Source organism: Myxocyprinus asiaticus, chromosome 18 (assembly GCF_019703515.2).
Source record: "Myxocyprinus asiaticus isolate MX2 ecotype Aquarium Trade chromosome 18, UBuf_Myxa_2, whole genome shotgun sequence".
NCBI classification, from domain to species: domain Eukaryota; kingdom Metazoa; phylum Chordata; class Actinopteri; order Cypriniformes; family Catostomidae; genus Myxocyprinus; species Myxocyprinus asiaticus.
Genome location: NC_059361.1, coordinates 35,551,199 through 35,578,857, shown reverse-complemented (window position 1 = coordinate 35,578,857; position 27,659 = coordinate 35,551,199). Strand labels below are relative to the sequence as shown.

The 27,659-nt window shown below is 40.7% G+C and overlaps 1 protein-coding gene across 4 annotated transcripts; it reads left to right on the top strand.

The window, feature by feature from the left end:
• LOC127455719 (BRD4-interacting chromatin-remodeling complex-associated protein-like) lies at positions 1–27,530 on the top strand. 4 transcript variants are annotated; one of them, XM_051723790.1, is made up of 15 exons: positions 1–412; positions 2,079–2,124; positions 2,252–2,297; positions 2,832–2,897; positions 3,120–5,135; positions 5,301–5,477; positions 9,419–10,051; positions 10,922–11,126; positions 11,205–11,296; positions 11,397–11,525; positions 22,344–22,393; positions 23,318–23,466; positions 23,614–23,708; positions 23,802–23,907; positions 24,658–27,530. In XM_051723790.1, exons 2-15 carry the CDS (start codon positions 2,084–2,086, stop codon positions 26,304–26,306), a joined length of 5,454 nt encoding a protein of 1,817 aa, XP_051579750.1. In that variant the 5' UTR covers positions 1–412; positions 2,079–2,083; the 3' UTR covers positions 26,307–27,530. The 4 variants fall into 4 exon arrangements, with proteins under 4 accessions (XP_051579750.1, XP_051579751.1, XP_051579752.1 ...); XM_051723791.1 differs by having other exon boundaries at positions 3–412; positions 23,805–23,907; XM_051723792.1 differs by lacking the exon at positions 2,832–2,897 and having other exon boundaries at positions 3–412.
• Positions 27,531–27,659: the final 129 nt, after the last annotated feature.

Sequence of the window (27,659 nt, the reverse complement as noted above, 5' to 3'; positions counted from 1 at the left end):
AGATACAGCCTTCAAGATCAGTGTGCTGCGGTTATGTACCGCTATAGGTGTGTGTACATTTAATAATGCATTATTAACATAAAGAAGCAAGGTTAAGCACCATTATCAGTGAATGTTATACGGTATATTGTCTTATATGATAGGAACCGTGTATACGATTTTTTCCCTCTTAATTCAACATAAAATAATATCATATAATTTAATACATGGATAAAGTGCAATATCGTGTCAAAGTAGAAGAGCAACAAATGTACAGCTGCAATAATAACAACAACAGGGTGTTCGATTATTAATCAGGCGAACGCGTCAGGCCTCTGTTTCCTGCTTCTGAGCGCTGTGCTTGGGTCCTGACGCGGAGCCCGTGCAGGGCCGAACTGGAGACCCCGCGCCGTCTGCACCTCTATCGTCTCGGGTGAGTTTGTTACAATGTACCAATTTCTCTATAATTCTCAATAACTATTGCAACATTCGCATGCTGCACGCCGATCGCAGACCTCGCCTCTTCCCGCTTCATGTGGCCGGGCCATATGAAGGTTGATTTTACAGCGAATTCCCAAGCATACCCCCTGGTCCAAGAGTATTCCAACATAAACTCATATTTAGCAGGGATAAAGATAGGCTACGCAATTGCCTCTATTGGAGCCCGATCACCGAATATTCACCATTTACGTGCGCTTTCTCCAATGAATGCGTTCGTATGCCAGAAATACTGCGTGTCTGCAGTCAGTTATTGTCGGATATGTTCGTATTGCGTGTGTAAACGCAGAAATTGCAGCTAGGATGCTAGCTAGCCACCGCTAACTGGATCTGCTGCAGAACGGGCGTCAGAAAAAGTTTAACAGCGATGATTAAGACGCTCTGTGCGGTTGGACCTTTAAATGTGGTCGCAAATAACATACACTGCATTGCACCCTTGGGTATGTCGAGTGAGTTATTACAGCTTTGCAAAAGCGAAGAATAGCCGCCGTATCCTAGAGGTCCAGAGTCTCCATTAATGTCTCCAGCGGTCCTCTGATGCGAGATGCTATCAAAATGTTCTTAAAAGTCAACCCCAGAGAGCAGAAACGGTCTCAGATGTTTGCTAGTGCTGGACTGTGTGTTCTGCAGAGCGTTTTTGTGGCCCCCAACAAACATTAGCGGCGTCCCCGCCTACTTCATCATCATTTTTTGGTTTTGATTGTTTTTAGGTTGAGACTTTATGATCGCGAATATTGCACTGACTCTTTAATGTCTGCCTAATTCCTAAAAATAGCTGTTTGTGACTTGAAATCGTAACATTTGCCCATCAGTGGTTTTTCTCTATCTGTGAGATTGTGAGGTGATGCGCGCGCTTTTTCACTCACCTTCTCTCGCGCTCAAGACAGTACACGAAAGTTTAGTTGCTGCCGCAAAGGATGTGGAAACATTAACTCGTTTTACATCGGGATAGTCCCTGTTAAAAGCGCCAGAATGCTTTATATTACTTAAGCTGAATATGTAGGTAAATGTAAAATAGTCTATGCAAATTTTTAACGATGGTATTCAATTAAGCAGAACAGTAGGACTCTAATGATGGTTTAAGATGGCTCTTAAACAATTTGAGATGCTTTGTTAAATTATAACAGCTGTAGGAATCATTCCTGAAAATCTATAGGCTTTATTTCTATGTGGTGTTCATTTATGATTTAGTTTAATGCTCTTTATTTTCCTTTTGATAGAGTTAATCACGTGATGGCCATTGACGAAAGCAGCATTTACCTGGCAGCATTTAGTCTGCTTTTAATACTATTTGCATCTTTGGCAAATATCCGGTTTATTTTCTTCAAAATGAGTGTGTTTGTCAAGAAAACTCAGACGTTATCAATCTAATTGTAATTCATGAGTCACTTTTTGTGCTGATTGTTATTGTCACTTGTGTGAGTGTGAGTCTGCGAATTAATTTAGCCATATTTCACTCCTAATGACAGATGTAAATATTTGCCTTGAAATTTGCTTTTTCTTTTTTAAGGCTGTGTAGTGTTTAGCCAATCTGTAAAAGAAAGGACTTTGGTTCACAGGGCTAATGTTTGTGCAAAACATATATTTTTTTTTTTTTACAGTTGACATGGATGATGAAGATGGCAGGTGCTTGCTAGATGTAATTTGGTAAGCGTACTTTGTTGTTATCACTGTAACAACAATAACAGTTGTTTGGCTTGAAATAACTTGGATGCATTGTGCTAAATGCCAATTTTGGTGTAGACCCAGCTGAGTATCTTTTTTTGTATTATAGTGACCCACAAGCACTCAACGATTTTCTTCATGGATCAGAAACACAAGTGAGTAATGAAAGTGGAAGTCTGATTATATTTTTGTTGAGATCCGTTGCGTCGGTGGACAAGAATGAATGCTGATATGCCACTTGAAAAGTGTAACTCAGATATATCACTGCGAAACACAGCACACTTGCCCAACAAGAATTTCCCCTCACCTCCTTTCTGGGTTATTTTAACATTTCTGCCCCTGTTCAGCTTATTGACCATTTCTTTAGAATATAACTGCTCCTCCTAATTTCAGTCCTAATTTTTTCCTCTTTGGTTAATTTGCATATATGATTTACTAATCTAATTTTTCCTGTCTTTTGACTCCTGTTTTCTTCCCTGTTTGCTTGACTTTTAACTAATTAATGCCTGTCATATGCCTGCATTTTGTTCTGGTCATTTGGTGCACTGTCCTCACTTTGCTCTTCCCTTCCCTTTCCCTCTTTGTGTGCCTATTTGCCCCTCGTACAACTGCTCTCTATCCCTTTCACATGCCTGTCTGTGTGCTGTGGTGGTTTCTGTCTATCCTATCCTGGGTGTGTCTGTCTGTAGCTGGACACTGATGACCTTTTGGATGGCACGAGTGACCCGTCCAACTCGTTCTTCTCGAGCACTGGGGTGAGTAATATCCCCCACTTCCCCCAACCTCCTGTATCCATCTAGAGGCACTTGCTCTTCAGACCCACCTTCCAAATCAGATGCATTGTGCACCAGATCTGCATCTACAACAATCATGGGGCCCGGAATGTGCCAGAAGGGTTTCATCCCTGCCATTATATTTCTCCATTCTGAATATGCTCCAAGGTGGACCTGCTAAATTTATGTCTCTGTCTCTTTCAGGGCCACGTTCCTGAGGTCCAGCCACAGGCTCAGCTGTCAACAATTGAGCCGGGCCTGCCTAGAGTCAGCGTTGATTTGGACTTCCTGGAGGACGATGACATCTTGGGGGCATCACCAGGAGGAGACAATGGAAGCAATGGTGTTGGGACAAATCACGAACCCTGTGACATTTTGCAACAGAGCCTGGCTGAGGCTAACATCACGGAGCAGAGCCTTCAAGAGGCTGAAGCTGAGCTTGACCTCAGTTCCTTTGGGCTAACTGGTCTAACGCAGGTGGTCCAACCCCTGCCTGATGCTGGCCTGTCTGGGGTGGGCATTGGAGGTGCAACTCAGATTTTTCCTAACCAAGGCACCCCTGCTGCACCCTCTAATGCAACCCCTGACATGCTTGGTTCAGTCCTGGCACATCCAGGCCTGCAGCTTCAACCCCAGGTCATGAACAAGGCCATCAGTGTTCAGCCATTTGTGCAGCAAGTTGGGCTTGGAAATGTAACTCTTCAGTCTATTTCAAGCCTTCAGGCCTTACCGAATGGCAGTCAATCTGGACCATTGGGAATTGGACAAATTCAAGTTGTGGGCCAACCCACTGTAATGACTTTAAACCCATCTGGGCAGCAGATCTTGGCAAAAACCATGGGTGGCTACCAGCTCCATCAACCTGGACCTGAAGCAGCCAGCGTTGGAGCGCAGGCTGGGCTTGGGGGCTCTGTTTTGAGTTCAGGAGGTGGACTTTTAATTCAAGGGGGCAAGACCACTCTAGGGTCCCCTGCCTTAAATGGGCCAGCTGTGTGCTTAAGCAACACAAATACCAACAACAGTGCAGCTACAATGGCCACTGCTGGTGGCAATATGGGCTTTGGTAATGCCTCTTTGACTGCCGGAATTGGATCTCAAACCCAGCCCCAAGGCCAAATCATGCAGAATGTCATCATCCAGCGAACGCCAACACCAATACAGCCCAAGCCTCCACAAGGGGGTGCCATCCAACCCAAAATGTTCAAGCAACAGCAACAGCTTCCAGCCCCACAGGCCTTGCCAAATGATGCTAATAAGGCTCTTGGGGTGCAGCAAATCCCAGTGTCCGCTGGTCAGAATGTGACTTTCCTCGCTGGGAAGCCTGGCTCAAATGTAGTCTTGAGCACACAGGCAGCATCACAGGGAGCACAGTTTTCACAAGCGCTCTTTAAGCAACAAGGCCCCCAAACATCGGGCAAACCACTCAGTGTTCACTTGTTAAACCAACAGGGCAGCATTGTCTTTCCCTCGCAAACTGTCCTGCAGGGCCAAAACCACCAGTTTCTCTTACCAGGACTTCAGGCAGGAAGTCAGATCCTGACCCAGCATCCTGGTGGCCACATCATTACAAGTCAGGGACCTGGAGGGCAGATCATTGCTAATCAGATCTTGACAGCCAATCAGAGCATCAACCTGAGTCAAGTGCTGGCCTCACAGGGTCACTCTGGTGCTGCTCATATTCTCTCTGGACCCATCCAGCTCCAGCCCGGGCAGATTGGTCATCCCACTCTGTTTCAAATGCCAGTGTCTTTGGCGCAAACACAGACACAAGCCCACCCAGTTACAGGCCAAGTACAAACAGTCATCCAGGGCATGCCCATACAGAATTCCCTATCTATGGAGAACCTTAGCCCAGCAGTCAGTTTGCAGACGTTGCAACAGTCTGGTGGCATTCCCAGTAACAGTAGCAGTGGAACGACAGCCATGGCACCATGCCAGCCTGGAGAGGGTATCACAGTGCTGGGCGGCTCCACAGACCCGGCAGCCCAAGCAGCACAGGCTCAATCTCAACCTTCAATTCTAACGGTTCAGACTCCACCACTGTCAGTAGCTGCCTCGGTTCCTTCCTCTTCATCTCCATCCCCAATAATGGCCACGTCCACGTCCTCAATGGTGGGGTTGGGTCCTCAGGCCCAGCACAGTTCAGGAAAGGTGTTATTCACATCCCCTGGTTCCAGCATGATCCTAAGCCAGGAGTCTCTGCAGATGTTCCTGCAGCAGGTCAGTGTGCTCTCTTTAAGCCTTATCTGCTGTTTGCAAACCGTGTGCCTTTGCCAGTAAGCTAACATAACATTTGATCCCCAAGTTGACCTCTGACCAGCTTGGAATATTGTTTTACTTCACCCATCCCTTAACCGATAAATGTACCCATGTTTGGACCAACAGCAGCTAGCGGGAAAAGACCCACCTGCCGCTGTTGGTGTACCTGCATCTGTTATCGTCAGCGGCAGCAGTTCTGGTCCCGCCCCTTCAGGCCATGACAACTTGTTAGCTGAAACTCGGCAGAGGCAGAGTCCCAGCCCCTCCCTTGACCCCGCCCCCAAGGCAACAGTGGTTAACAAGGTAGATGAGCTCATGCTCTGCTCTAAGCCCCGCCCACTCGTTGCTGCCACTGCTGCGTATTGGACCATTGTCGCCCAGCAGAACTCCCTTTCTCTCTCTTGTTTCCTGTCTTTTCTTATTGCTTAGGTTTTTGCTTTTGATTGCTGTTTTTCTCTGCTCATAGCCTGCTTTATCATCTGGTCTTATTTACTTTGTGCATTCTAGGGATGTGCACAGTAACCGTTTATAGTATTCCGGTAAGAGCGAGGGTTCGCAAATGGTTATTCAGTTATTTGTAAAGACTCGGGAATAAAGAACATTTATGGCTATGGATATGTGTCCAAGACTACTCAAAATAGCAGGGAATAAAGTGCACAGTGAGCAATGAGCCTAAATAGCACAATACATAGATCTTCAAAGGATAAAATCATTCACATTAAAGTCAAACCAAAAAAAGCACTGGCCACTGGCAGTAACTTAGTATTTTTAACCTCTGGAAAATACATAATGTAAGTGTCAAACCTGATATGTTTTCTGCCCGGGCAGGTTCCCGTAAGGCAGCAAACATTTCCGTAACGCAGTGAAAAGTAGTATTGTCCTGTGCATGCATGGAGCTGCACTTCTGCGGTTTATAAGCCTTTTTGGGATGCTTTGATTTTTAAATGGTTTAGCATTTAACTACTGGAATTATTGTCTACACACCAGAGTAAATGTGTAAAATTATTGGCTTACTATTTGTCAAGTGCTGAAACTGAAACTGAAATTATATGGAATCATGTGTAACCATCACTTGAAGTCTTCTCTGCAACCTGAACTTCTTCAGAGTATCATCTTTGTGACACCTTTGCTAAAAAAGCCAGATGCAGGGTAATGAATGAAACAACACAGGTGTCTTGAAATGTGTTTCTAAAAATTATTTTTAACTTGACTTTAACTTTTTAACTTTAATTTTAAAAAATGTTGCGGTCCTGTGCGAGATGTTGAAAAAAAACGTGAGATGTGGCGCAACAGTCGAAGACGTTCATCCGCTGCGTTTAAATAGAAATACAATTGAAAAACATTGCAGACACGCAAAAACAGCCCTTAACTTGCCTTGGTAGAACACCTCTATTCCATGTACAGAATAACCAAATAGTAATTTTAAGTATTTAAATACAGGCACGTTGAATGGTTAACCGAATAACAACCATCTGTGCACATCCCTACACTTTTCATGCTTTCGTTTTTTGTTCACTGTTCATCTGTATAAAAACAATGTTTTTTATTGGTATTATGATACTAGTATAATACTGTTTGTCGGTTAACTATTCAATAGTGCGATATTTTCCATAACTCCGCTCAATCTCATCGTAATAGATTTCCTTCCTTTTGTATATTTTTGCATGATTGATTGTGAACAGGAAGCTTGCCAAACTACGTTGACCCTAATTGGGATATGGGTTGGTTTGAATAAGTGCAGTCGTTGCTCTTCAAATAGTTTCACATGCAATAAAGAGGCTGTAGAGAGGTTTTTTTTTTTTTTCATTTGCATTTGCAACAACTTTGTGCATCTTCCCATGAGCATGGAGTGACAGCACTGTAGCTCTTCTATTAGTTTTCTGCTATAAGTCTGTGTAACTCACTATATCTATCCATACTAACATTTAAACTACTCGCTACTAGTACTTTCTGGACACGCAGTAACTTCTGTTTTAACCTCAATCAAGAACCCACCAATACCCCTCCACCCCCACCCAAGAAAAATCATATTAATTCCCTTCAAGATCACTTTGAAAGTTTTGAACTTGATCACTTGCTCACTGCCAAGAATTGCCTTTGTCACTCTCCTAGCAAAACTCTTTTGAATATTAGATATTTGTGTCTAAATGTATTGTATTATAACATGTCTGTTCTCAATGAACCAATTTTTTTATTGTTCTTTGTGAAGGTGATATCCTCTGTTGCCATTGGTCTTTTTCCCTTTTGATGAAAAACTCCAATAGTGTCAGAGAACACAAATCTATTAGATATGTGCCTAATGTTCAGATTAGATATGTAGTACACTTCAGGAAGTATTTGAATTTTTTAGGATTTGTAAATATTACTGAAAGATTTTAGATAAGAAAATTTTCCCTCCAATTTCTCCTTGCTCTCCTTTTATCCTGCTTGTATTTATTTATTGTTGCTTGCTTATTGCTGTGTTTTTCCCCACTTGCCCTATAGTTATGACTGAAAAGTTTACATTAGTTATTGCTTTAGTGATGCACTGAAATGAGAAACCAAAAATCAAGTGCTGCGTTTTTTTCTGTTCATATATCAAAAATGATTGTGAAACTGAATTGAAAAACACGGTAATGGATGGAAACAACATTCAGTATTAAAGTCTTTCCAAAAGTCTGTACAATTAAACTGGATGTGTACAAACATGTAGACAATATTCAGTTAAACTGACTTAATCTAACTTGCTCAGCAGAGTTCTAACCATGACTGGCAAAAGAGACCAAAAACAGAAAATTGACTGTGTAAGAAAAAATTGCATTAATGCCAGTTACAGCTACCCTGAGAATGCTACGAGTACTTGCATTGTATTACGAATTCCGTTCTGACACATTTCAAAATGCAACAGCATTAGAAATCAAGTTTGCATAATTAGAAGTGTATATACGTTCACGTAAGACATTTCATGCCTTTTTGTTTTTTTATTGTTGAGTCTCTCATCTGCCTCTTGGTGGTTCTGTTAGACTTTTTAGGTATGATAAAGTCCCATTCTGACCTGTTGGACTTCAGTGCTGTTCTCATGTGCTTTATCACCATTTGTCAGCTTTAGCCAATGCTTTTGTCGCATATTTACTCAGAAATATGCGCTCCAATTCACGGCATCCTTTTGAATTATGTTGAGGATTGTAATGAGGTTTTCCATCACCCTAAAACCAATGACACCATTTAGAAGTGCCACAATATCTTAAACAAATAGATAAGCAAATATAGATGCTCCTGAATAAATCTCTAAGTCATAGAATAGACTACTTGGGTTGTTTTTATTGCTTTATCCAGCTTTTATTAAAGTTGGTGTTGTAAACTGTAAATCTTTGAATGCATTGGTGATGATCAGTATAGGAGAGCAATGCAAATAGCTTTTATAGCCACTATTTCTCTTTTGCATTGCTATAGAAATTATTTGTTACGTGTTCTAATTTGATATTTGAGTATTTAATAGTCACATTTCCACTATCAGGCCAAATGAGGGCATTCTAGTGCGTGCCAGTTGCGTTCCCACTGTCACTTCCGGGGCTTCATCATGCCTCTTTGGGGCTTAACCGTGGCCGACGGACAAGCGCCCTTGCCCGCTGATTAACCTTGGGCCAAAGAAGGTCAACTGGGGTTTGAGGCGGGGTCTGTGTCAAAGGTGGAGTTTAGCTGATTCAGGTCAGAGGTTTCAGCATCAAGAAACTCATTCCCCAATTTTTCATATCTAGCTACCACATTATCTCAACAGATCAACGTAGAATAGGTGGTGGGAATGCAAATTGATTTTGGTCTTGGGACTAGCCCTTACTCGGACTGGCCCGATAGTGGAAAAGTGGCTATTGATTGTCATATTTTTTGGCCTGCCCTGGTGAGTGATGTGCGTGTGTTGCACAGAAAAGCTTGTGTGCGGGCAACTTGGGTTTGATTTTCAATCCCACCTTCTATTCTCCTTGTTTCTTTTCGATTCTCGATTCGATTCTCTCATAAGAACCTGTCTAATTAAAGAAATTATTAAAAAAAAAAAAAAAATCTTTATTTTAGTCTTCCAGGCAAAAAAATCACTTTGTTTTCTTTGCCATTTGCAGTGGGTAAAAAATGTCAATGCATCCCTAAAAACGCAAGCATTTTGCCCAAACGATTTAAAGTATAAAGTATGACTGATTTTTCTGGCATCCTTTAAATAATGTTTTTTTTTTTTGTTGTTTTTTTTTTTGTCCTCCCCTTCTTGTGTCTAGGTTCCATCAGCAGCTCATCCACAGACCATAAAGATCCAAAGCTCCTCCCCATCTCATCATGTGGTCACCCCTACACCAACACCCACCCTGTCCCATAGCCCTCAACCGGCCCAGGTTTCTCCCCTCACCCTCGGCCAACAGATCCAGTCTCCTCACCAGCAGTCTCGCCCTCCCTCGCAACCCCAGCCTCAGTCACAAGCACAGACTCCCTCGCGGTCCTGCACGCCTTCCTCTCTACCCCCTCTCTTTATAATAAACAATCAGATCGTAGGTTCTCCACAACCACCACAACCAACTCCTCCTCCACAGTCACAGCAGTCTCCGCAGATACAAGTTCAGCTCCAGCCTCAAGTTCTTCCTCAGACTCTGCCTCAGTCTGCCGCCCAGCAGCCAGACATGCCTCCTTCCTCCTGCTCCCCAAAGCCTCCACAGACACTTCCTGCACAGTTCCAGTTCCAGCCTGTTGTGAACTCACCCTCAGCTGCAGTGATGAAACAGCATGTGGCTGTGGTGCCAGGGCTGACTGCAGAACAGCAGCATCACCTGCAGCTGGTCAGTGCGCAGCTACAGACAATGTCATCCGTTGCGCAACCCTCTCCTCAACAAAAGCAGCTTTTGGAAAAGCTTCACCAGGTATTGATTTGTCTATCTGTAACACTGTTTCCTAACTAGTCGTGACATGACAATTTCCCTGCAGCAAGTAATCTGCCCAATCGACAAAAATTACAGCCAATTAAAATGTATTTAATGGTTATGTACAGATGTGGAGCAGGAATTTAGACCAATGAGATTTCATTATGGAGAATTATCAAGTGTGAGAAGATGAAGAGTAACCAAGCGAATGGAAAACAATGCTTTTGGAGTACAAGCTTACTAACTGAATACTGCTAAGTATACACTGCATACTGCCTAGTAGTAAGTGAAACAGGCATCATGCAATGAAACATTTCAAACAATTGTATTGCTAAATTGTCACATAACCATCACGTTGCATGTGAGCAGCATTCAGTTATAATCTTGGAAGTAATAAATACGGTTATTTTGCATTTTTGATTAGATTTTGTGTAAACATGTAATTGACTCTGATAATAGAGATGTTGAAAACTGCATCTGTAATTACTTTGTTAATTTGTCTGGCTGGAAATGGAGGTGTACATCACTTACTATACGCTGCAGAAATAGTAAGAGGAGTATGTTATAGGGGTGTAATTCGCAAGTTTCATTACGATATGATCTTATAGATTCTCAATCAGTCCTATTTTTGCCGAAACCTCAAAGTCTGCCATGATGGATCCAGATTTATTTATCGTTACAACCCTAGTATGTTAGTAGATACCCAGTGGTTTGTCACACATTGCAGCTCAAAACGAGAGATGATTCATCACTTGCTCTTCATCGTCACGCCTGGTTAGGACACGCTGTTGCAAAATCTCTCAGATTTTTAAAGATTTTCAGCCACTGAAAATCAATAGTCAATTGTCTGTGTGCTCATTTTCTATTCAGATCCAGCAAAACATTCTCCTCCAGGCTAAGCAGCAAGCTCAGGCTCAAGCCCAGGCTTCTCAGCAACAGGCTACAAACCAGTTCAGCAAAATGCCTGATCAGCCTTTGGTCCAGGCCGCAACATCAACGTCCAGTAGCACTATCCAAGCGCCAATCCCGTCTCTGTTGCAGCAGAAGTCTGTGCTTGTCAAGTCCTCTACAACAGGTGTGTTGCCTCACATTTCTAAACTTTAGATCCTTGCTTAAAAATATTATTGTGTTGACAAAGTTATTCCCACCTAAGGTTCAAATGAGACGCAAGTATTTTCTGCAGTGTCAGCTGGAGCTACGGTGAACCAGGGAATCACTACACCAAACCATGCACAGGCTGTTCAGGTGAATGAAATTAAGTTGTTAGTGAAATTACACCTGGAAAATGTAGCTTTGCAGAATTATTGACTTTTTACTGAACATGGAAACTGGTTCAAATTTACAGGCAAAGCCAGGAATCATAAGTTCAGTTGGTGGGCTCACTCTGGGTAAAGCAGGTTTGCAGATTCAGGTTTTAGGTGCTGGACTCTCTCAAATGTCTGCACCTCCACAACCTGCTCCTGTTCAAACACAGGTAGGTTTAAAATCACATAATAGTACATTCAGGGTTCCCACATCATGGAAAAGATGTAAATATCAGAATTTTAAAATTGTGACTTCCAACCCTTGAGATGTCATGAAAATAAAAAAATCATAGGTTAAGAAGTCGTACATTTCAATAGACAATTTCAAAATTATATTTATTGGTTTGGGAAGTAACATCTTGGTTCCTAAAACATTTCCAGTTAGTTGTTAAACTCATTTAAAACAAGAGCGGGAGGCAATTCATTCATAGTGATTCATAGCGATAATGTATTCATTATTGTCATAAAATGTCAACATTAACATTTGGACCATGTTGTTTGGTGGCTGGATACGCTCTGGATGTGTGGAACTAATGAAAATAAAAGATTTTACATTTCTTAAAAAAAAAAAAAAACACAAATGGATGCAAGGACTGCAGTACTGAAGCGAGACGGCTGGTTAAGTAGGACATATATGTAGGAACTGTAGGATATATATATATAGCACACATTTTATCTCTGGAAGGTGAACACATTTTTTGCCTACTAATACTAAGTTTGATAAGTAGAGTCTAGTTGGCTAGCTAATTTAGAGTATTTCTTTACGGGCTCTAAAAGTGACAAAAGTGGCTTCAATTAAAATTAATGAAGCTGCGTAAGTCATGTGCTTTCAGAGTTGACAGCTTCATTGATTATAATGGGTAGGGGTGTTCAGTGAAGCCATTATCTGTGTCTATTTCTGTTGCAATAGCAAAATGATCTGTATCTGTATTCGGATATAATCAGATGTGGGCGGGTCTTAAACCAGAAGTGCGTCAATACTAAATGAAAAGCCCATTTTAAATGGACTCTTCCGTTTATAGTTTCCATATAACAATGTGCCTTGTAACAATATGCCTTGTATAATGCATAGAATGATTTCTTCTTCTTATTATATGTAATTATTATTTTATATAAACAAGAATATATATATATACACACACACATATAATACAAAAATATTCTGTTTGAATCAGAAATGAACAGCAGCAAAATGTTATTTTTATATTGTGCAGCCCTGAATGATTGTGAAATTAGAATAGTTATGCTCTCTTTAAGAAATCAAGTGGCACAAAAAAGTGCATTAAAATTATTGCTATAATCACAATATTGATTAATTTTATATAACCGGCAACATCATGATGACATCCCAGCCTTATACAGCCCTACACAACAGTCTGTACTTGTTCATTGCAGGTTACTTGCCTACGCTTTGTTTAGGAAAGAAATCATTCATATTGACCAAAAACTTAACCCCTCCCTCACCTCTCACTCTGCATACAGTCTGCATGAGGAGCGAGTGAGACTCAGATGCATGTTCTCATTAGAGATCGACCGATATTGATCACAATGGGGCGTGTGGTAAGCTGTGCGTGGATTGCGGAGAGTAGCATGAGCCTCCATATGCTGGGAGACTCCGCGGTGTCATGCACAGTGAGCCACGTGATAAGATGCGTGGATTGACTGTCTCAGAAGCGGAGGCAACTGAGACTTGTCCTTCGCCACCCGGATTGAGGTGAGTAACTGCACCACCACGAGGACCAACTAAGTAGTGGGAATTGGGCATTCCAAATTGGGAGAAAAGGGGATACAAAAAAAAAAGTATGTTTTGGTCTAGATTATAGCAGCTGCCTAACAAAATACCTGCTGAAAGAGCTCTATTTTTGTGTTGTACAGTGAGCAGTGCATCTGAAGCTTATCTGGGAGCAAATTACATGCACATCTCATTAATGCTCATTGCCTCCCGACACACAGCAATTTTAGACACGTTTATTGTGACACGAGGATTTTGCCCCATTCATTTCTAAGCGTTCAAGCAAAACTTTTACTCGGTGTCGCGGAGATAATTTCCACAGCGCTTCAATTGCGTAGATGATGATTCATAGCAAAATAAAGTTATATTGTAAATTGTAATATAATTAAGGGAATTTTTAAACAAGCTGGTCTTGCGACAAAAAATAATTGATTGCGACAATAATTTAAAATCTAGTCGTCATTGGCAGTAGTCAGGTTGTATGCGTTCATATACAGTTTCGTCAGATATCATCTTGTGAGTTACTGAATATATTTTTAGAACGCGCACCATTGTGTCTCGCACTGCTTTGTACCTGTTCTGTTGTGATGAGCTTGCTGCACGCAACAACAAACCCAGCGCGAGAGAGTCGTGGCCAAATTACTCTTGAACCGGGTCTTTCATGAATCACCTGAAAAGAACTGAGAATGTGAACTCAGGAGCTCAGGTTAGCAGTTTGAATCAGAGTCACTTTCTCAGTGAATCATCCGTCAGTGTGTTCACAACTGGGAGTGCAGACATTTCAAAATAGGAGTCCCATGTGTATTTCAGGCTTCTTTATGATTAAAAGTCCCACACCACTTATATACTGTGTGTGTGTGTGTGTGTGTGTGTGTGTGTGTATATATATATATATATATATATATATATATATATATATATATATATATATATATATATATATATATATATACACACACACACACACACACACAAACACACCGAACAGCCACAACATTAAAACCACCTGGCTAATATTGTGTAGGTCCCCCTCGTGCCACCAAAACAGTGCCAACCCGCATCTCAGAATGGCATTCTGTGATGATATTCTTCTCGCCACAATTGTACAGAGCCGTTATCTGAGTTACCATAGACTTTGTCAGTTTGAATCAGTCTGGCCATTCTCTGTTGACCTCTCCAGGGGCGGGTTTATGATTTCTGAGTCCCCGAGCAATCGACCAACCCGGGGCTCCATTTTGAAAAACTTTGCTTAAAAAATGACTACATTGATTTTAAGTCATAATTTTAAATTCTCCCTATCAGCCATTGTAACCAAGTACATTCAAAATGTTTAATGAAATACAAATCTTGTTAAAGATAATTAATGTATGTTTTCCAGTTTTTCCACAATACAGGGATAAAAAAACCATTATTTACCTACATATATTTTTACAAAACACGAGTGTGTGTGTGTGTGTATAGGTATTCCCTGCGTTGGGGGTGGACCAAATGTCCCCACAATCCTTCTGGGGACAATCAGTCGATCCCCATGAGGAAAACAGCTTATAAATCATACAAAATTATGTTTTTTGAAAATGTAAAAATGCAGAAAGTTTTCTGTGAGGGTTAGGTTTAGGTTTAGGGTTAGGGTTAGGGGATAGAATATAAAGTTTGTACAGTATAAAAACCATTATGTCTATGGAGAGTCCTCATAAAACATGAGAACCCAATGTGTGTGTGTGTGTGTGTGTGAACAGGGTGTGCAAAACCTACTACTTCACCTAGTAACATTTTGAAATTCAGTTGTTACAATATATATTATTATAACCCAAAAATGATTTGTTGTTGTCCAGACTGTCATTATAATATGATACAGTATTAATAATGCTGCAGTGTATTGTTCATCATGTTGCAAAAGGCTGTATTTTATGTAGGCTAAGCATCGTAAGCAACATTTGTTACAGTATTGTAACAGTAAACATACAAGCCACGGCGGACCCTCAGCACACTAGAGCATAAGAAAAACAAAAAAAAACATTGCCGTTTATCAAGCACTGAAACTTTGCTTGGTACAGAATAATCTGGAATAATGTTAAACATTGTAACAGTCACCTCTTTCAACCTGAACTTGTTCAGAATGTTAAATCTTTGTGACACTTCGCTAAAAACAGTCTAGATGCAGCGCACCTAATGAAACAGAACTCGGGTGTCTCGACGTGTGTTTTTGAAACCTGAACGTTATTTTTTAACATGACACAGAATCTAAAAATGTGCCGGTCCTGCGTGAGAAACAGTGAGATGCGGTACAGCAGTTAAGGACGTTCGTAAAGCGTGTGTTTACATAGAAAAACAATTGAAAAACAATAGACGCACGCAAAAACACATGTGAACGGCCCCTCATCCGTTGCGCATATCTGTGTGAGTGAGAGCACGTGGGCGAAACAAGTTCGGAAGGCCTGTATATTTTTTTCATAAATGACAAACCCGAACCCAAAGTCCTACTGACCCGAACCCGGCGGCTTCGTGAACCACTCTGAGACCTCAGACAACAGCGTATTCGCGTGTGTACCCAGAACAACATGTCACCCCTCAAGCGCTTTTTGCAGAGCTTTCCTACTCGGGCCGGGCGGCCCCCGACGTCTGGGGCCCCACGCAGTTGCGTGGTTTGCATGGTGGTTAAAACTGCTACTGGACCTCTCATCACCAAGGCATTACCATCCATAGAACTGCAGCTCACTGGATGTTTTTTGGCACTCAAACCAGCTTATCTGGCACCAACAATCATGCCACATTCCAAATCACTGAGATCATTTTTTTCCACATTGTGATGGTTGATTTGAACATTAACTGAAGCTCCTGACCTTTATCTGCATGATTTTATGCACTGCTGCCACATGATTGGCTAATCAGATAATCGCATGGATGATTGTTGGTGCCAGATGGGCTGGTTTGAGTATTTCTGTAACTGCTGATCTCCTGGGATTTTCACACTCAACAGTCTCTAGAATTTACTCAGAATGTTGCCAAAAAACAAAACATTCAGTGAGCGGCAGTTCTGTGGACAGAAACGCCTTGTTGATGAGAGAGGTCAACAGAGAATGGCAAGACTGGTTTGAACTGACGAAGTCCATGGTAAATCAGATAACCACTCTGTACAATTGTGGTGAGAAGAAAATCATCTCAGAATGCTATTCTGAGACGGGGGAGGACTGACCATCATGAGCACTGTGCGTTTTCCCGGTGGGTAATTTGGGCTGACCCATTGCTGTGCAATTACCGCCTCATCCTACAGGCGATATAGGCGGCTGCCCCGGGCTTCAACATGCCTGCGCGGACGCCATTACAGAGTGAGTATTCAATAAACTCTGTAAAGTAAAGCCAATACAATGGCTTTTATTTTGAAATTACTTACACATTGTAGCAAATGTGCGCATCATACAAATCACAATAATGGTGACAACCGAAGATAACATTAAGTATAAGATGAGCTCTGAATAATCACAAAATGACAAATAACTGCAAGTTACAACAAATACAATAACAGCAGCGTAAATAAAATCGGCAAACAGTAAAACTATGAGCACTATTTGCATAATTTAGTCATAACGCTGGTAGCTGAAGTGCGGCTTGCTGAATAATGTTCACGCCTGATAAAAATTCAGAGAATAAGTCATAAATTATTACTTTGTGGCTATTTGAGACTTTGAGGCTTACTTTGTTTAAAAGGAAAACAGAAACAGCACTTGTCAAAGCATAGGGCTTTTCACTTTTTCCAAAGAGTGATCTGGGGAAGGAATTAAAACATTGTAGATATAAAGATGCAACAAACTCACATAGAGGGAAAATATGAGCGATTAATCTGCAAAATATCTGCGAAGTTCTACACTTTAAGAGGTATGTTTATTGTTTTTCTACATATATTTATATTTGTTTATTTATATATGTACATATTCTGGCCAAGTTTGTTTTCATTGATTTTTTTTTTTTTTTTTTAATAAACATTTACACAATATAGTTAAGTGGGTAATTTATATGACATTTTAAGCACTGTCATCAGTGTTCTGCTGTGCGACACTTTCTTCATCTAACTATTTTAAACAACATTTTATGATCTTGTATAGCTATTAGGGGTGTAACGGTACACAGAAGTCACGGTTCGGTACATACCTCGGTTTTGGGGTCACGGTTCGATACGAGTACGATACGAGTTCGATACAACAGGAAAAAGCCACAAATCCCAAATGCTAGGTTTCTTTTCATTTATTTTGAACAGACAGTAGTGCAAATTACAGTTTGTTCCACCTAGTGGCATTTAGTCCCCCCTGAGGTAGTTGGTACAGTACAGCCTCCTTTAGTGTATTAAGCACTAAGCAGTAAACAGAATGCACTCTTGCATAGGCCACATTTTTTTGTAGGGTTGACAAAAAAACAAAAGTTATTTGGTCACAATCAGCTACAAAATGAAAAGCATCTCTTGTGTTATAAAAGTACAAAATAAATAGAATAATGAAAAATAAAACTTGTGCATTAGGAGAAGCCATTCTTGTTTTGGGTTGGTGCATAGATGGTCTCTTCTTCTTCTGCTCTTTTTCTTGTTGCATTGCATTGGGAAAAGCGTTGCACAAACAGCGTTGCATTACCGCACGTGCCCCCTTCTGGATTAGAGTGTGGATCGCCTGTGACTGACTCAGATGTATTCTTCATCTGACTGCATGCACCGAACCGTGATGTCAGTACCGTGACGGTTCGGGATGATTACATGTACCGTTACACTCCTAATAGCTATATATACATATATAATATATTATTATTATACTTGTTGGTTCCACAACCTCTTATTAACTAAAACAATAGTTTATTTGCATTTCTAGAAAAAAGTTGAAAGGTGATTAAGATCTTTAATATCTGAAGAAATGCTGACTTGTCACAGCACCTAAAATACACATTTTCTCTTGTACTTTCATGTGCATTTTAACCTAACATCTGTATGTTGGGGAAAAAATGTTTTGGGACATTTTATTTGTCTGAACTATAAAGTGCATATTTTTTAGTGCTTTCTCTACAAAAAACTCCACTCATCACATTTACAGTGGTTTTATGTTTTAAAGTTATGACAATTTTTGCATTGGTGGGGCCCGTTGTCATGACTAGCAGTCAATAAAAATGAGCCGGTGTGTTGTGGGCCGGGTTTGGTGGGCCGCTCTGGACCAGAAAGTCCAGGGCCACTTTTTAGTCCCAGTCTACCCCGTTCTGAGATGCGGGTTGGTGCTGTTTTGGTGGCACGAAGGGGACCTACACAATATTTTAATGTTGTGTGTGTGTGTGTGTGTGTATATACACTATCGGTCAAAAGTTTTGAAACACTTGACTGAAATGTTTCTCATGATCTTAAGAATCTTTTGATCTGAAGGCATATTGTTAGATGTTTGAAATTAGTTTTGTAGACAAAAATATAATTGTGTCACCATATAAATTTGTTTCATTATAAAACTAAAATTTAATAAAAAAAAAATTTAAAAAAACGTTTTTGAAATTGATGACTTGGACCAAATAATAAAGAAAAGCAGCCAATAAGTGCCCAACATAGATGGGAACTTCTTCAATACTGTTTAAAAAGCATCCCAGGGTGATACCTCAAGAAGTTGGTTGAGAAAATGTCAAGAGTACATGTCTGCAAATTCTAGGCAAAGGGTGACTACTTTGAAGATGCTAAAATATAACACTGTTTTGATTTATTTTGGATTTTGTTTAGTCACAACATAATTCCCATAGTTCCATTTATGTTATTCCATAGTTTTGATGACTTTACTATTATTCTAAAATGTGGAGGAAAAAAAAAATTATAATAAAGAATGTGTTTCAAAACTTTTGACCGGTAGTGTGTGCGTGTGTGTGTGTGTGTGTGTGTGTGTGTGTGTATATATACACACACACACACACACACACACAGTTGTGCTCAAAATTTGCATACCCTGGCAGAAATTGTGAAATTTTGGCATTGATTTTGAAAATATGACCGATCATTTATTATCACATAGTTGTTTGGCTCCTTTTTAAATCATAATGATAACACAAATCACCCAAATGGCCCTGATCAAAAGTTTACATACTCTTGAATGTTTGGCCTTGTTACAGACACACAAAGTGACACATACAGGTTTAAATGACAATTAAAGGTTAATTTCCCACACCTGTGGCTTTTTAAATTGCGATTAGTGTCTGTGTATAAATAGTCAATGAGTTTGTTAGCTCTCACGTGGATGCACTGAGCAGGCTAGATACTGAGCCATGGGGAGCAGAAAAGAACTGTCAAAAGACCTGCATAACAAGGTAATGGAACTTTATAAAGATGGAAAAGGATATAAAAAGATACCCAAAGCCTTGAAAATGCCAGTCAGTACTGTTCAATCACTTATTAAGAAGTGGAAAATTTGGGGATCTCTTGATACCAAGTCAAGGTCAGATAGACCAAGAAAGATTTCAGCCACAACTGGCAGAAGAATTGTTCAGGATACAAAGAAAAACCCACAGGTAACCTCAGGAGAAATACAGGCTGCTCTGGAAAAAGACGGTGTGGTTGTTTCAAGGAGCACAATACGACAATACTTGAACAAAAATGAGCTGCATGGTTGAGTTGCCAGAAAGAAGCCTTTACTGGGCCAATGCCACAAAAAACAACACCTTGACATGCCTCACAGCTTCTGGCACACTGTAATTTGAAGTGACGAGACCAAAATAGAGCTTTATGGTCACAACCATAAGCGCTATGTTTGGAGAGGGGTCAACAAGGCCTATAGTGAAAAGAATACCATCCCCACTGTGAAGCATGGTGGTGGCTCACTGATGTTTTGGGGGTGTGTGACCTCTAAAGGCATGGGGAATCTTGTGAAAATTGATGGCAAGATGAATGCAGCATGTTATCAGAAAATACTGGCAGACAATTCGCATTCTGCACGAAAGCTGCGCATGGGACGCTCTTGGACTCTCCAGCACGACAATGACCCCAAACACAAGGCCAAGTTGTCCGTCAAGTGGTTACAGCAGAAAAAGGTGAAGGTTGTGGAGTGGCCATCACAGTCTCCTGATCTTAATATCATCGAGCCACTCTGGGGAGATCTCAAACGTGCGGTTCATGCAAGACGACCAAAGACTTTGCATGACCTGGAGGCATTTTGCCAAGACGAATGGGCAGCTATACCACCTGCAAGAATTTGGGGCCTCATAAACTGCTATTACAAAAGACTGCACACTGTCAGTGATACTAAAGGGGGCAATACACAGTATTAAGAACTAAGGGTATGCAGACTTTTGAACAGGGGTCATTTCGTTTTTTTCTTTGTTGCCATGTTTTGTTTTATGATTGTGCCATTCTGTTATAACCTACAGTTGAATATGAATCCCATGCCTGCTCATTCATGTTTTCTTTAAATATGGTACATATATTACCAATTCTCCAAGGGTATGCAAACTTTTGAGCACAACTGTATATATATAATCAAGCTTTTGACACTTAGGACAATTGAGGGACTCATACACAACTATTACACAAGGTGCAAACATTCATTGATGCTCAAGAAGGCAACACACTACTATATGCATACTACGCTTTATGTAATTATCTGTAATGTGGATTCTGAAGAGCAGTACTAAATAAAAAAACCATTTTTTTCTTATATTTGTATAAATTATGAAAGGGGTGTGAACATTGAGGAATGCAAACTTCCTTATCTTCTCACCTATATATACTTTTTATTAAACCTCTGATTAATGGGTTTTCAGCTGTCTTCCTTCTGCTTTCTGTCTTGTTTCTGAACAACAACCTAAATCGAGCAATTATATGATTTGGCGACTAAAAACAGCCATTTGGCTCCTTAATGTTTCAGTTAAGCAGCCCATGGCTCCTAAGTCAGGAGCCCTGGTGTTACACATCTCACTTGAGCATCAATGGCTGTTACGTTGAATGAAATATATTCATTCAAGCACCACACTGCAAAAGCAAGTTACTTTACCTGTGAACAGTCAGCATATTGTTTTCTCTCACACTCATTGCTGTAATGGCGGATTTGCATGCAATTTCTGAAATGCCCACTAGATGGAGCCATTTATCGGTAATCCGATATTCCCAAAACGATATCTTATTTAGGAAAAATGCCTGAATATCGGAAAAAATATAGGGGAAAAAAATGATTATAGGTCAATCTCTATTTCTCATATGTCTCGCTCAAAAGGCTTTAAACATTACCATAGACATATCAAAAAAGTGATATATGATATAGTATCTTAACCTGTTGATGTGCATGCCCCCAGAGAACTGATGTCACTTTGCTTAAATTAGTTCACATATACTATATAGTCTAGTCAAAGAAGAGTTAATAATGTTGACATATTATAACAATTTTGAACAGCACACTATATGGTAAATGTGAACTAATTTAACCAAAGTAAAGTCGATCCCATGGGTGGGGTCAATGAGCATCAACAGGTATTAATGTTACTCTTGACAAGCTCAGATTTCTGGGAGGCGCACATTAAATGGAGACTGTGACGCCATGTCCATGCGATTAGAACTTGATCAGACCATGCGCATTTTTATTCATAATGTTTATACTTTAGTCATACTGGCATAACAGATTCACCATTGCATTGTTATTTTAGAGCAATTTTTCAAATAAACCTATCCCTTTGCTCATTGGATAATCAGTGTAACAAATACGTTTTTCTTTTATTCGGTAGAATTCATTATTCATTTTGAAGTCATTATTCATGCCTTTCTGAGTAAGGTATTTGGCTTCGGGTACATCCCTGTCAAATATTAACTGAATTAATTGAAGTTATTGTCAGCATCTGAACGATGATTCGCTTTCATCGTATCTCTCATGTAGCCCTCAGTGTCTACAAGATAATGGGACACATCTGGAAAAGTCACTTCAGGTTAACGTTTTCTTAGACACCTAATGACACATTTATTATTTTTAGAATACGTGTTGTTTGTTCTGTTTTAGCTAGAATCAAAAGTATGCACTAGTCATTTGTTTTTACAGTTCTGAGTTATAAAGATACTGCAAACAGAAATGCTTCAGGACCAGACATGCGCAGTAACGTTGTGATTCCTTAGCTATTGTTTTAAAAGATCCTTATCCAATAATCATGAACTGCTGAATAGGTCACTGTTCAAAAGGTGTGGGAACCCTGTACATCAGACTATTCAACCAAGCTGAGTTGTTTCCTATTTGTGGTATTGTTTCTATCTTTTGATATTTTTTATGTTGTTCCACAGACTTCAACATTAAAAAGGCCATTTAGTATGGAACCAAGCAAAGAAGCAAGGTAATATATTTGCAATTTAAGTTCTCATCCAATGAAAGCAAAGCAAAAAACAGCAATACATTTGTATTTCATGAAAAGATTGATTTAAAAAAATATCATTTATTCAATCTAATGTCGTTCTAAACTTGTTTGACTTTTATATGCATGGAACTCAAAACAAGATATTCAGCAGACTCCATATTAAAGTCATTATTTGAGATATGCTGTACCAGGTTTGACGTCAATGACCCAGTTTACATGCACTTAAGAAAACGGTTTATTCCAGGATTTTTGCAGAAAGTGGCATTCTGAAACGTGAACGTTTCCTGTGCCTTTTAATTGTTTAAGAGAAAGTGGTTTAACACGCCTAGATTTCTCCTGAAGAACGTGGCTTATGTGGCCATGTTAACACAAAAGTGGCGTTCTGATGGGTGTTTGAAGGGTGCGCATGTGGGTGTTACAGAACATATAACAAACGTAATTCCGCAGCAGATCGCAATGGAAAGTTAAGGAAACAATCACGGCAACGACTATGGAATATCTGGAAATAAAGCTAAGTGACAAACAATAAAAATTAGCCATCTTGAGACGGCGTGTTTGTTATTTACATCGGCAAAACTCGTGCTGTGGTGAAAGCTGCTTACTGACCGAGCCACATGTAAACAGGAGTAAAGAGAAAGACGAACACAGTGCATGTAAATGAAAATGGTGCTTTTGTATATTAAGCATTTATTTTTTGTGTGTGTGAAAAAACAGCTTTCTAGTGTTCATGTTAACAAGCTTAATGATGTCAAACTTGGTTCTCGTGTATCATCTGGGACATGTGAATGAGTAAATAGTTTGGAGTTAACTTTTACTTTAAACTGCATCATTCACAAAGTTGCTAGGTTGTTGTATTTAAACATGAGAAGCTTTCTTAATTTAGAATCATGCTTTGGTTTGTAGGTTGTTGGAACAGCTACGAAAACAGCAAGGTTCTGTTCTCCATCCGGACTATAGCTCTCCTTTCCGCACGTTTGAGGACACTCTTCATCGATTGCTGCCGTACCACTTGTACCAAGGCATGGCTTCATCCCCGCAAGACTACCGCAGAGGTAAACTTTGTGGTTTCTGCCCTGAGTGTCCACAGTCCTGTTCATTACATTTACATTTCATTGCTCTGTCTCTTGTGCTTTTGTGTGGTATTTGGTACTGGCTATGTACTGGCTATGTAACTCTTTCATTTATGCTTCTCCATCCAGTGGATGATGAATTTGAGAGCGTCTCAAGCCAACTTTTGAAGCGCACACAAGCAATGCTGGATAAATATCGTCACTTGCTCTTCAAGGAATCAAAGGTATCACTCATTAAAGTCTCCCTCACATGTCTATCTTGATGTCTGGAACTTCAGAGCCCTGAACTTATTGTTTTTTGTGTTTGTCACTTTGAGCAGAGACTAGGTCCCTCTGCAGAGATGGTTATGATTGACAGGATGTTCATTCAAGAGGAGAAGGTCGCTCTGAGTCAGGACAGGGTTCTGGCCAAGGAGAAACCAGGTAATGACCAAGCATTCAAAGAATATTCCTTGTTCTGTACAAGATAAAGTCCCAATGAAATGGCTTGTTGTGCTCATTTTCTTTATTGTGCTAATGTACTCTCTTCTATTGAAGACTCACATGATTACGTTTGAGCCATGATTGGCTACTTGATATTGCTAGTCAGAGTCAGGTGGTATTGGGGGAGGGGGGCATTCTCATTCTAGAGAGCATTTTATTAGACAAAAATTTAGATTTGGAGTCATCAACATTTTAGTACAACAGCAGATTAAAATAAAACAAAGCAATTTATGCAACCAAATCAAAACCCAGTAAATTAAACTGAAGTGGATTTAATCAATATAAGCTGCTTTAAAAAGATGAGTTTTTAATAATTTCTTAAAGCAGTTCAAAGTGGGAGCATTCTTAATAGCAGTAGGCAGTGCATTCCATAGTCTAGGGGCAGTGCATGAGAATCAGATGATTTGAGATCATCTAGTGAATAGATGATCTCAAAGCTAACTGACAAAAGTCAGTTTTTGATTTCACAAATTATTTGGACTCATACCTCAGTTTGTAAAATCAAACAATAAATGTGTGTGCACGCTTTCAATGCACAACGTGTAATACACTTCCAATGGAAGTCAGTTGGGTAACTATTGTACACTGGCTCTATAGACTTCCACTGTAGGTGCGTAACTGTCAGTGCATTATTTGGTGGTGCAACAAAAGGTGTGTTATCTAATCAGCTTTCTCTTTGGCTCTTTGCAGAAGAATTTGTGGCCAATTCCTGTTTGCTGGACAGCAGTGCGGTCAGGCCTGTTCAGGTGGATCTGAGCTCTGTAAGAACTGCACCATCAGTAGCAGGAGCACAACCTGTGGCAGCCACCCCAGCTTTATCACCTGCCCCGACCCCTACACCTGCTCCACCTGCTGCTCCTGCTCCTGCATCTGCCCTTGCACTCTTCCCCCCCACCAAGCTGGTGATAAAGCAAGGTGGAGGGGGAGCGTCAGTGTCTTGGTCCACCAGCTCCACCCCTTCACCTGCTCCTATGGTCCGGTCATCTACAGAGCCAGTGCCACCAAGCGCCTCCTTCAGCCGCAGTCTGTCCTCTTCTTCCAGGCCTGCTGATGATGATGACGACGACGACGTCGCTCTTCCCCAGCGAACCAGCAAACCGCCCATCAAGACCTACGAGGCACGCCGGCGAATAGGTTTGAAGCTGAAGATCAAACAGGAGGCGGGGCTTAGCAAGGTCGTTCACAACACTGCCTTAGATCCAGTCCACTCCCAAACCCAGCTTACACCACAGCTACCGACCCCAGAGCCACCTCAGAAGGTTAAACCACCTGTAACCCCACCCACCACTGTAATAAGAACTCCACTCCCAACTTCCTTCCCCACCCCCTCATCCGCTGTCAGTACGGTAACCACACATACAAGCTCCACCTCTAGTAGCGCAACTTCCTCTAGTGGAGCTCCTCCCTCCTTCTCCTCCTGGTCTTCGTCATCCCCATCCACATCCACAGCCCAGATGAATGGCACTCTTGAACACCACGAGGTAGGTGGGGTCAAACGGAACCCCGCGTCCACAGCGACTCCTCCACTGACGACTTGTCGGCTCCCGCTCCGGAAGACGTACCGTGAGAACATCAGTCCACGTCACAGGCCGGGAGTACCTGGAGGAGGAGGCGATACATTGCCCATTACTCCTGCAGGACCCCCTCTTACCTCTTCCCCCCAGCCGCATGGCTCTTCCCCTCAACCTGAACGGACTGTGATAGCCAGTGTGAAACTAGAGAGGCAAGGTGGGCATGGGCAGGTGCACCCACACGCAGAGTCGCAGAGCCTTGCAGCTGTAGAGGACGTCCTTTATCGTGGTATCAAAAATGCGTACCAACACCATCAAGAGTTTCCGGACAAAGAGGATGAGGACAAGGCTGAGGAAGGTGGTGGCATGGGGCGATTGAAGGGTGTTAGAAGCAAAAACAGAGGAAGGGGTACTTTCAGGATGGATCAGCATGCACCAGGCCCCCCTACTTCTGGAGAGTCTTCTTGCACAAGAGACTCCTCACTTCCTGCCAAACGCTGTAAATCAGACTCTCCAGACATGGACAATGCAAGTTTCTCTAGCGGCAGCCCGCCACCTGATGACTCGTTGAATGAGCACCTGCAGTGTGCCATAGACAGTATACTGAACCTCCAACAAGGCCCTCCTGGGCATGGAGGGTCTGGGAGAGGGGCGTTAGGGAGGGTTCATGGGGCAAACTTGCCTAACCAGCACCAAACCCACCCTTCCTACAGACAGTCCATACCTCCCCTCTCCTCAGTACCCTCGTCCGCCCCTATGTCCCAAAATCCACAGGTAGGGGGACGAGGACAGAATGGGAATCTGGTTTCACAGACGCACAGTAGATAACATCCCCTTTTGCCGAAGACTGTAAGGGAGGTCAGTGGATAGGGGAAGTAAACAAAGACTCTTCCCATGTTAAGCTGTGTTTGAGTTGTTTGTCTGTGGTTTGTGCTGATAAAATGTGTTCTTTTGGTTTACATATGACCCTTTAAGTGTACTTTCTAAAGGATAAAGTGCACTTTGATATGATTTTCAAACATTTGTCCCCCCTTTTTTTTTTCTTTTTTTTTTTTTTTTTGTGAAACTTGGACAGTTCCTATGTCAGTTTCCCAATTTCAAGAGTTCTCTTAACTTGAGAGAGACAAAAATATATGACCAGTCATTTAATACATTTGCTTTTGTATGTACTGTGACATGCAGACTGCAGGAACTTTTAAGTGAGATTATGAAATTTGTCATATCAACCAGTAGTATTTTTATTTTGGAGAACTTTTGTTTGAAGAGTTCAATTGATTGGTCATTAGAATCAGTGTATAATTACATTTTTTGGAACTGGTAAACAAAACAGAGAGGCTTTAATACATTATAAAATAGTGCTCAAACGCTTTAAATTCTGTTTTCAGTTAACCCTACTGGTTGTCTTATTAAAGGAATTAACAGTGAAGTATTCACAAACAGAAAAGTCGCCAGAACTGTAGGAAATCTGTTGACCTTAAAGCATTCCAGCATCAAAAGCACATTTACAAATCAAACACACTATTGCAGCACAGACAATTTGGGTTGCCAGGACCTGCCTCTTATAAATGAAATACAATTTACAGTTTTCTCAAACCCTTTCAGAGAGAATAATGCCTGTAAACAGCCTAAAAAAAACAATTTTGCATCTCTAGTTCAGAGAGTAATAAGTGTCCCTCTTTTATGCTTTTATTTTTGTAGGCATACTTAAGTTCAGACGCTTGCACACACAAGATAGAATCACTGAAAGATCTTTGGACCGTTCAGAAGCAAACACAGTAAAAGCAATGACATGAAAAAAAGAACAATAATAATGTAAAGAGAAAAAAGAAAATAGAACTGTAAGAATTTGAAGTATAGTACTACAGATTAATTTTGTATTGTATTTATTGTGTATAATGACACTTTTTAAAAAAAACTGTACATTTAGTAAAACTGTAAATTAAACTTTGCTTCTTTTATGAAAGATTCACACTTGTTTCTGTTTGCCATGTGACTGGGTGTCTTAGGCTTTGTTCAGACAGGTGACAAATAAAAAAAAAAAAAATTTAAAAATAAATGTATTTGTTTATTTTATGTATCCAACTCATTGATTTTATGTGTTTTATGTATAGAAAATGTATGACATCCAAATCTGATTCAAAACCACAATCATATCAGATTTTTTGGAAATGTGTTAGTGGT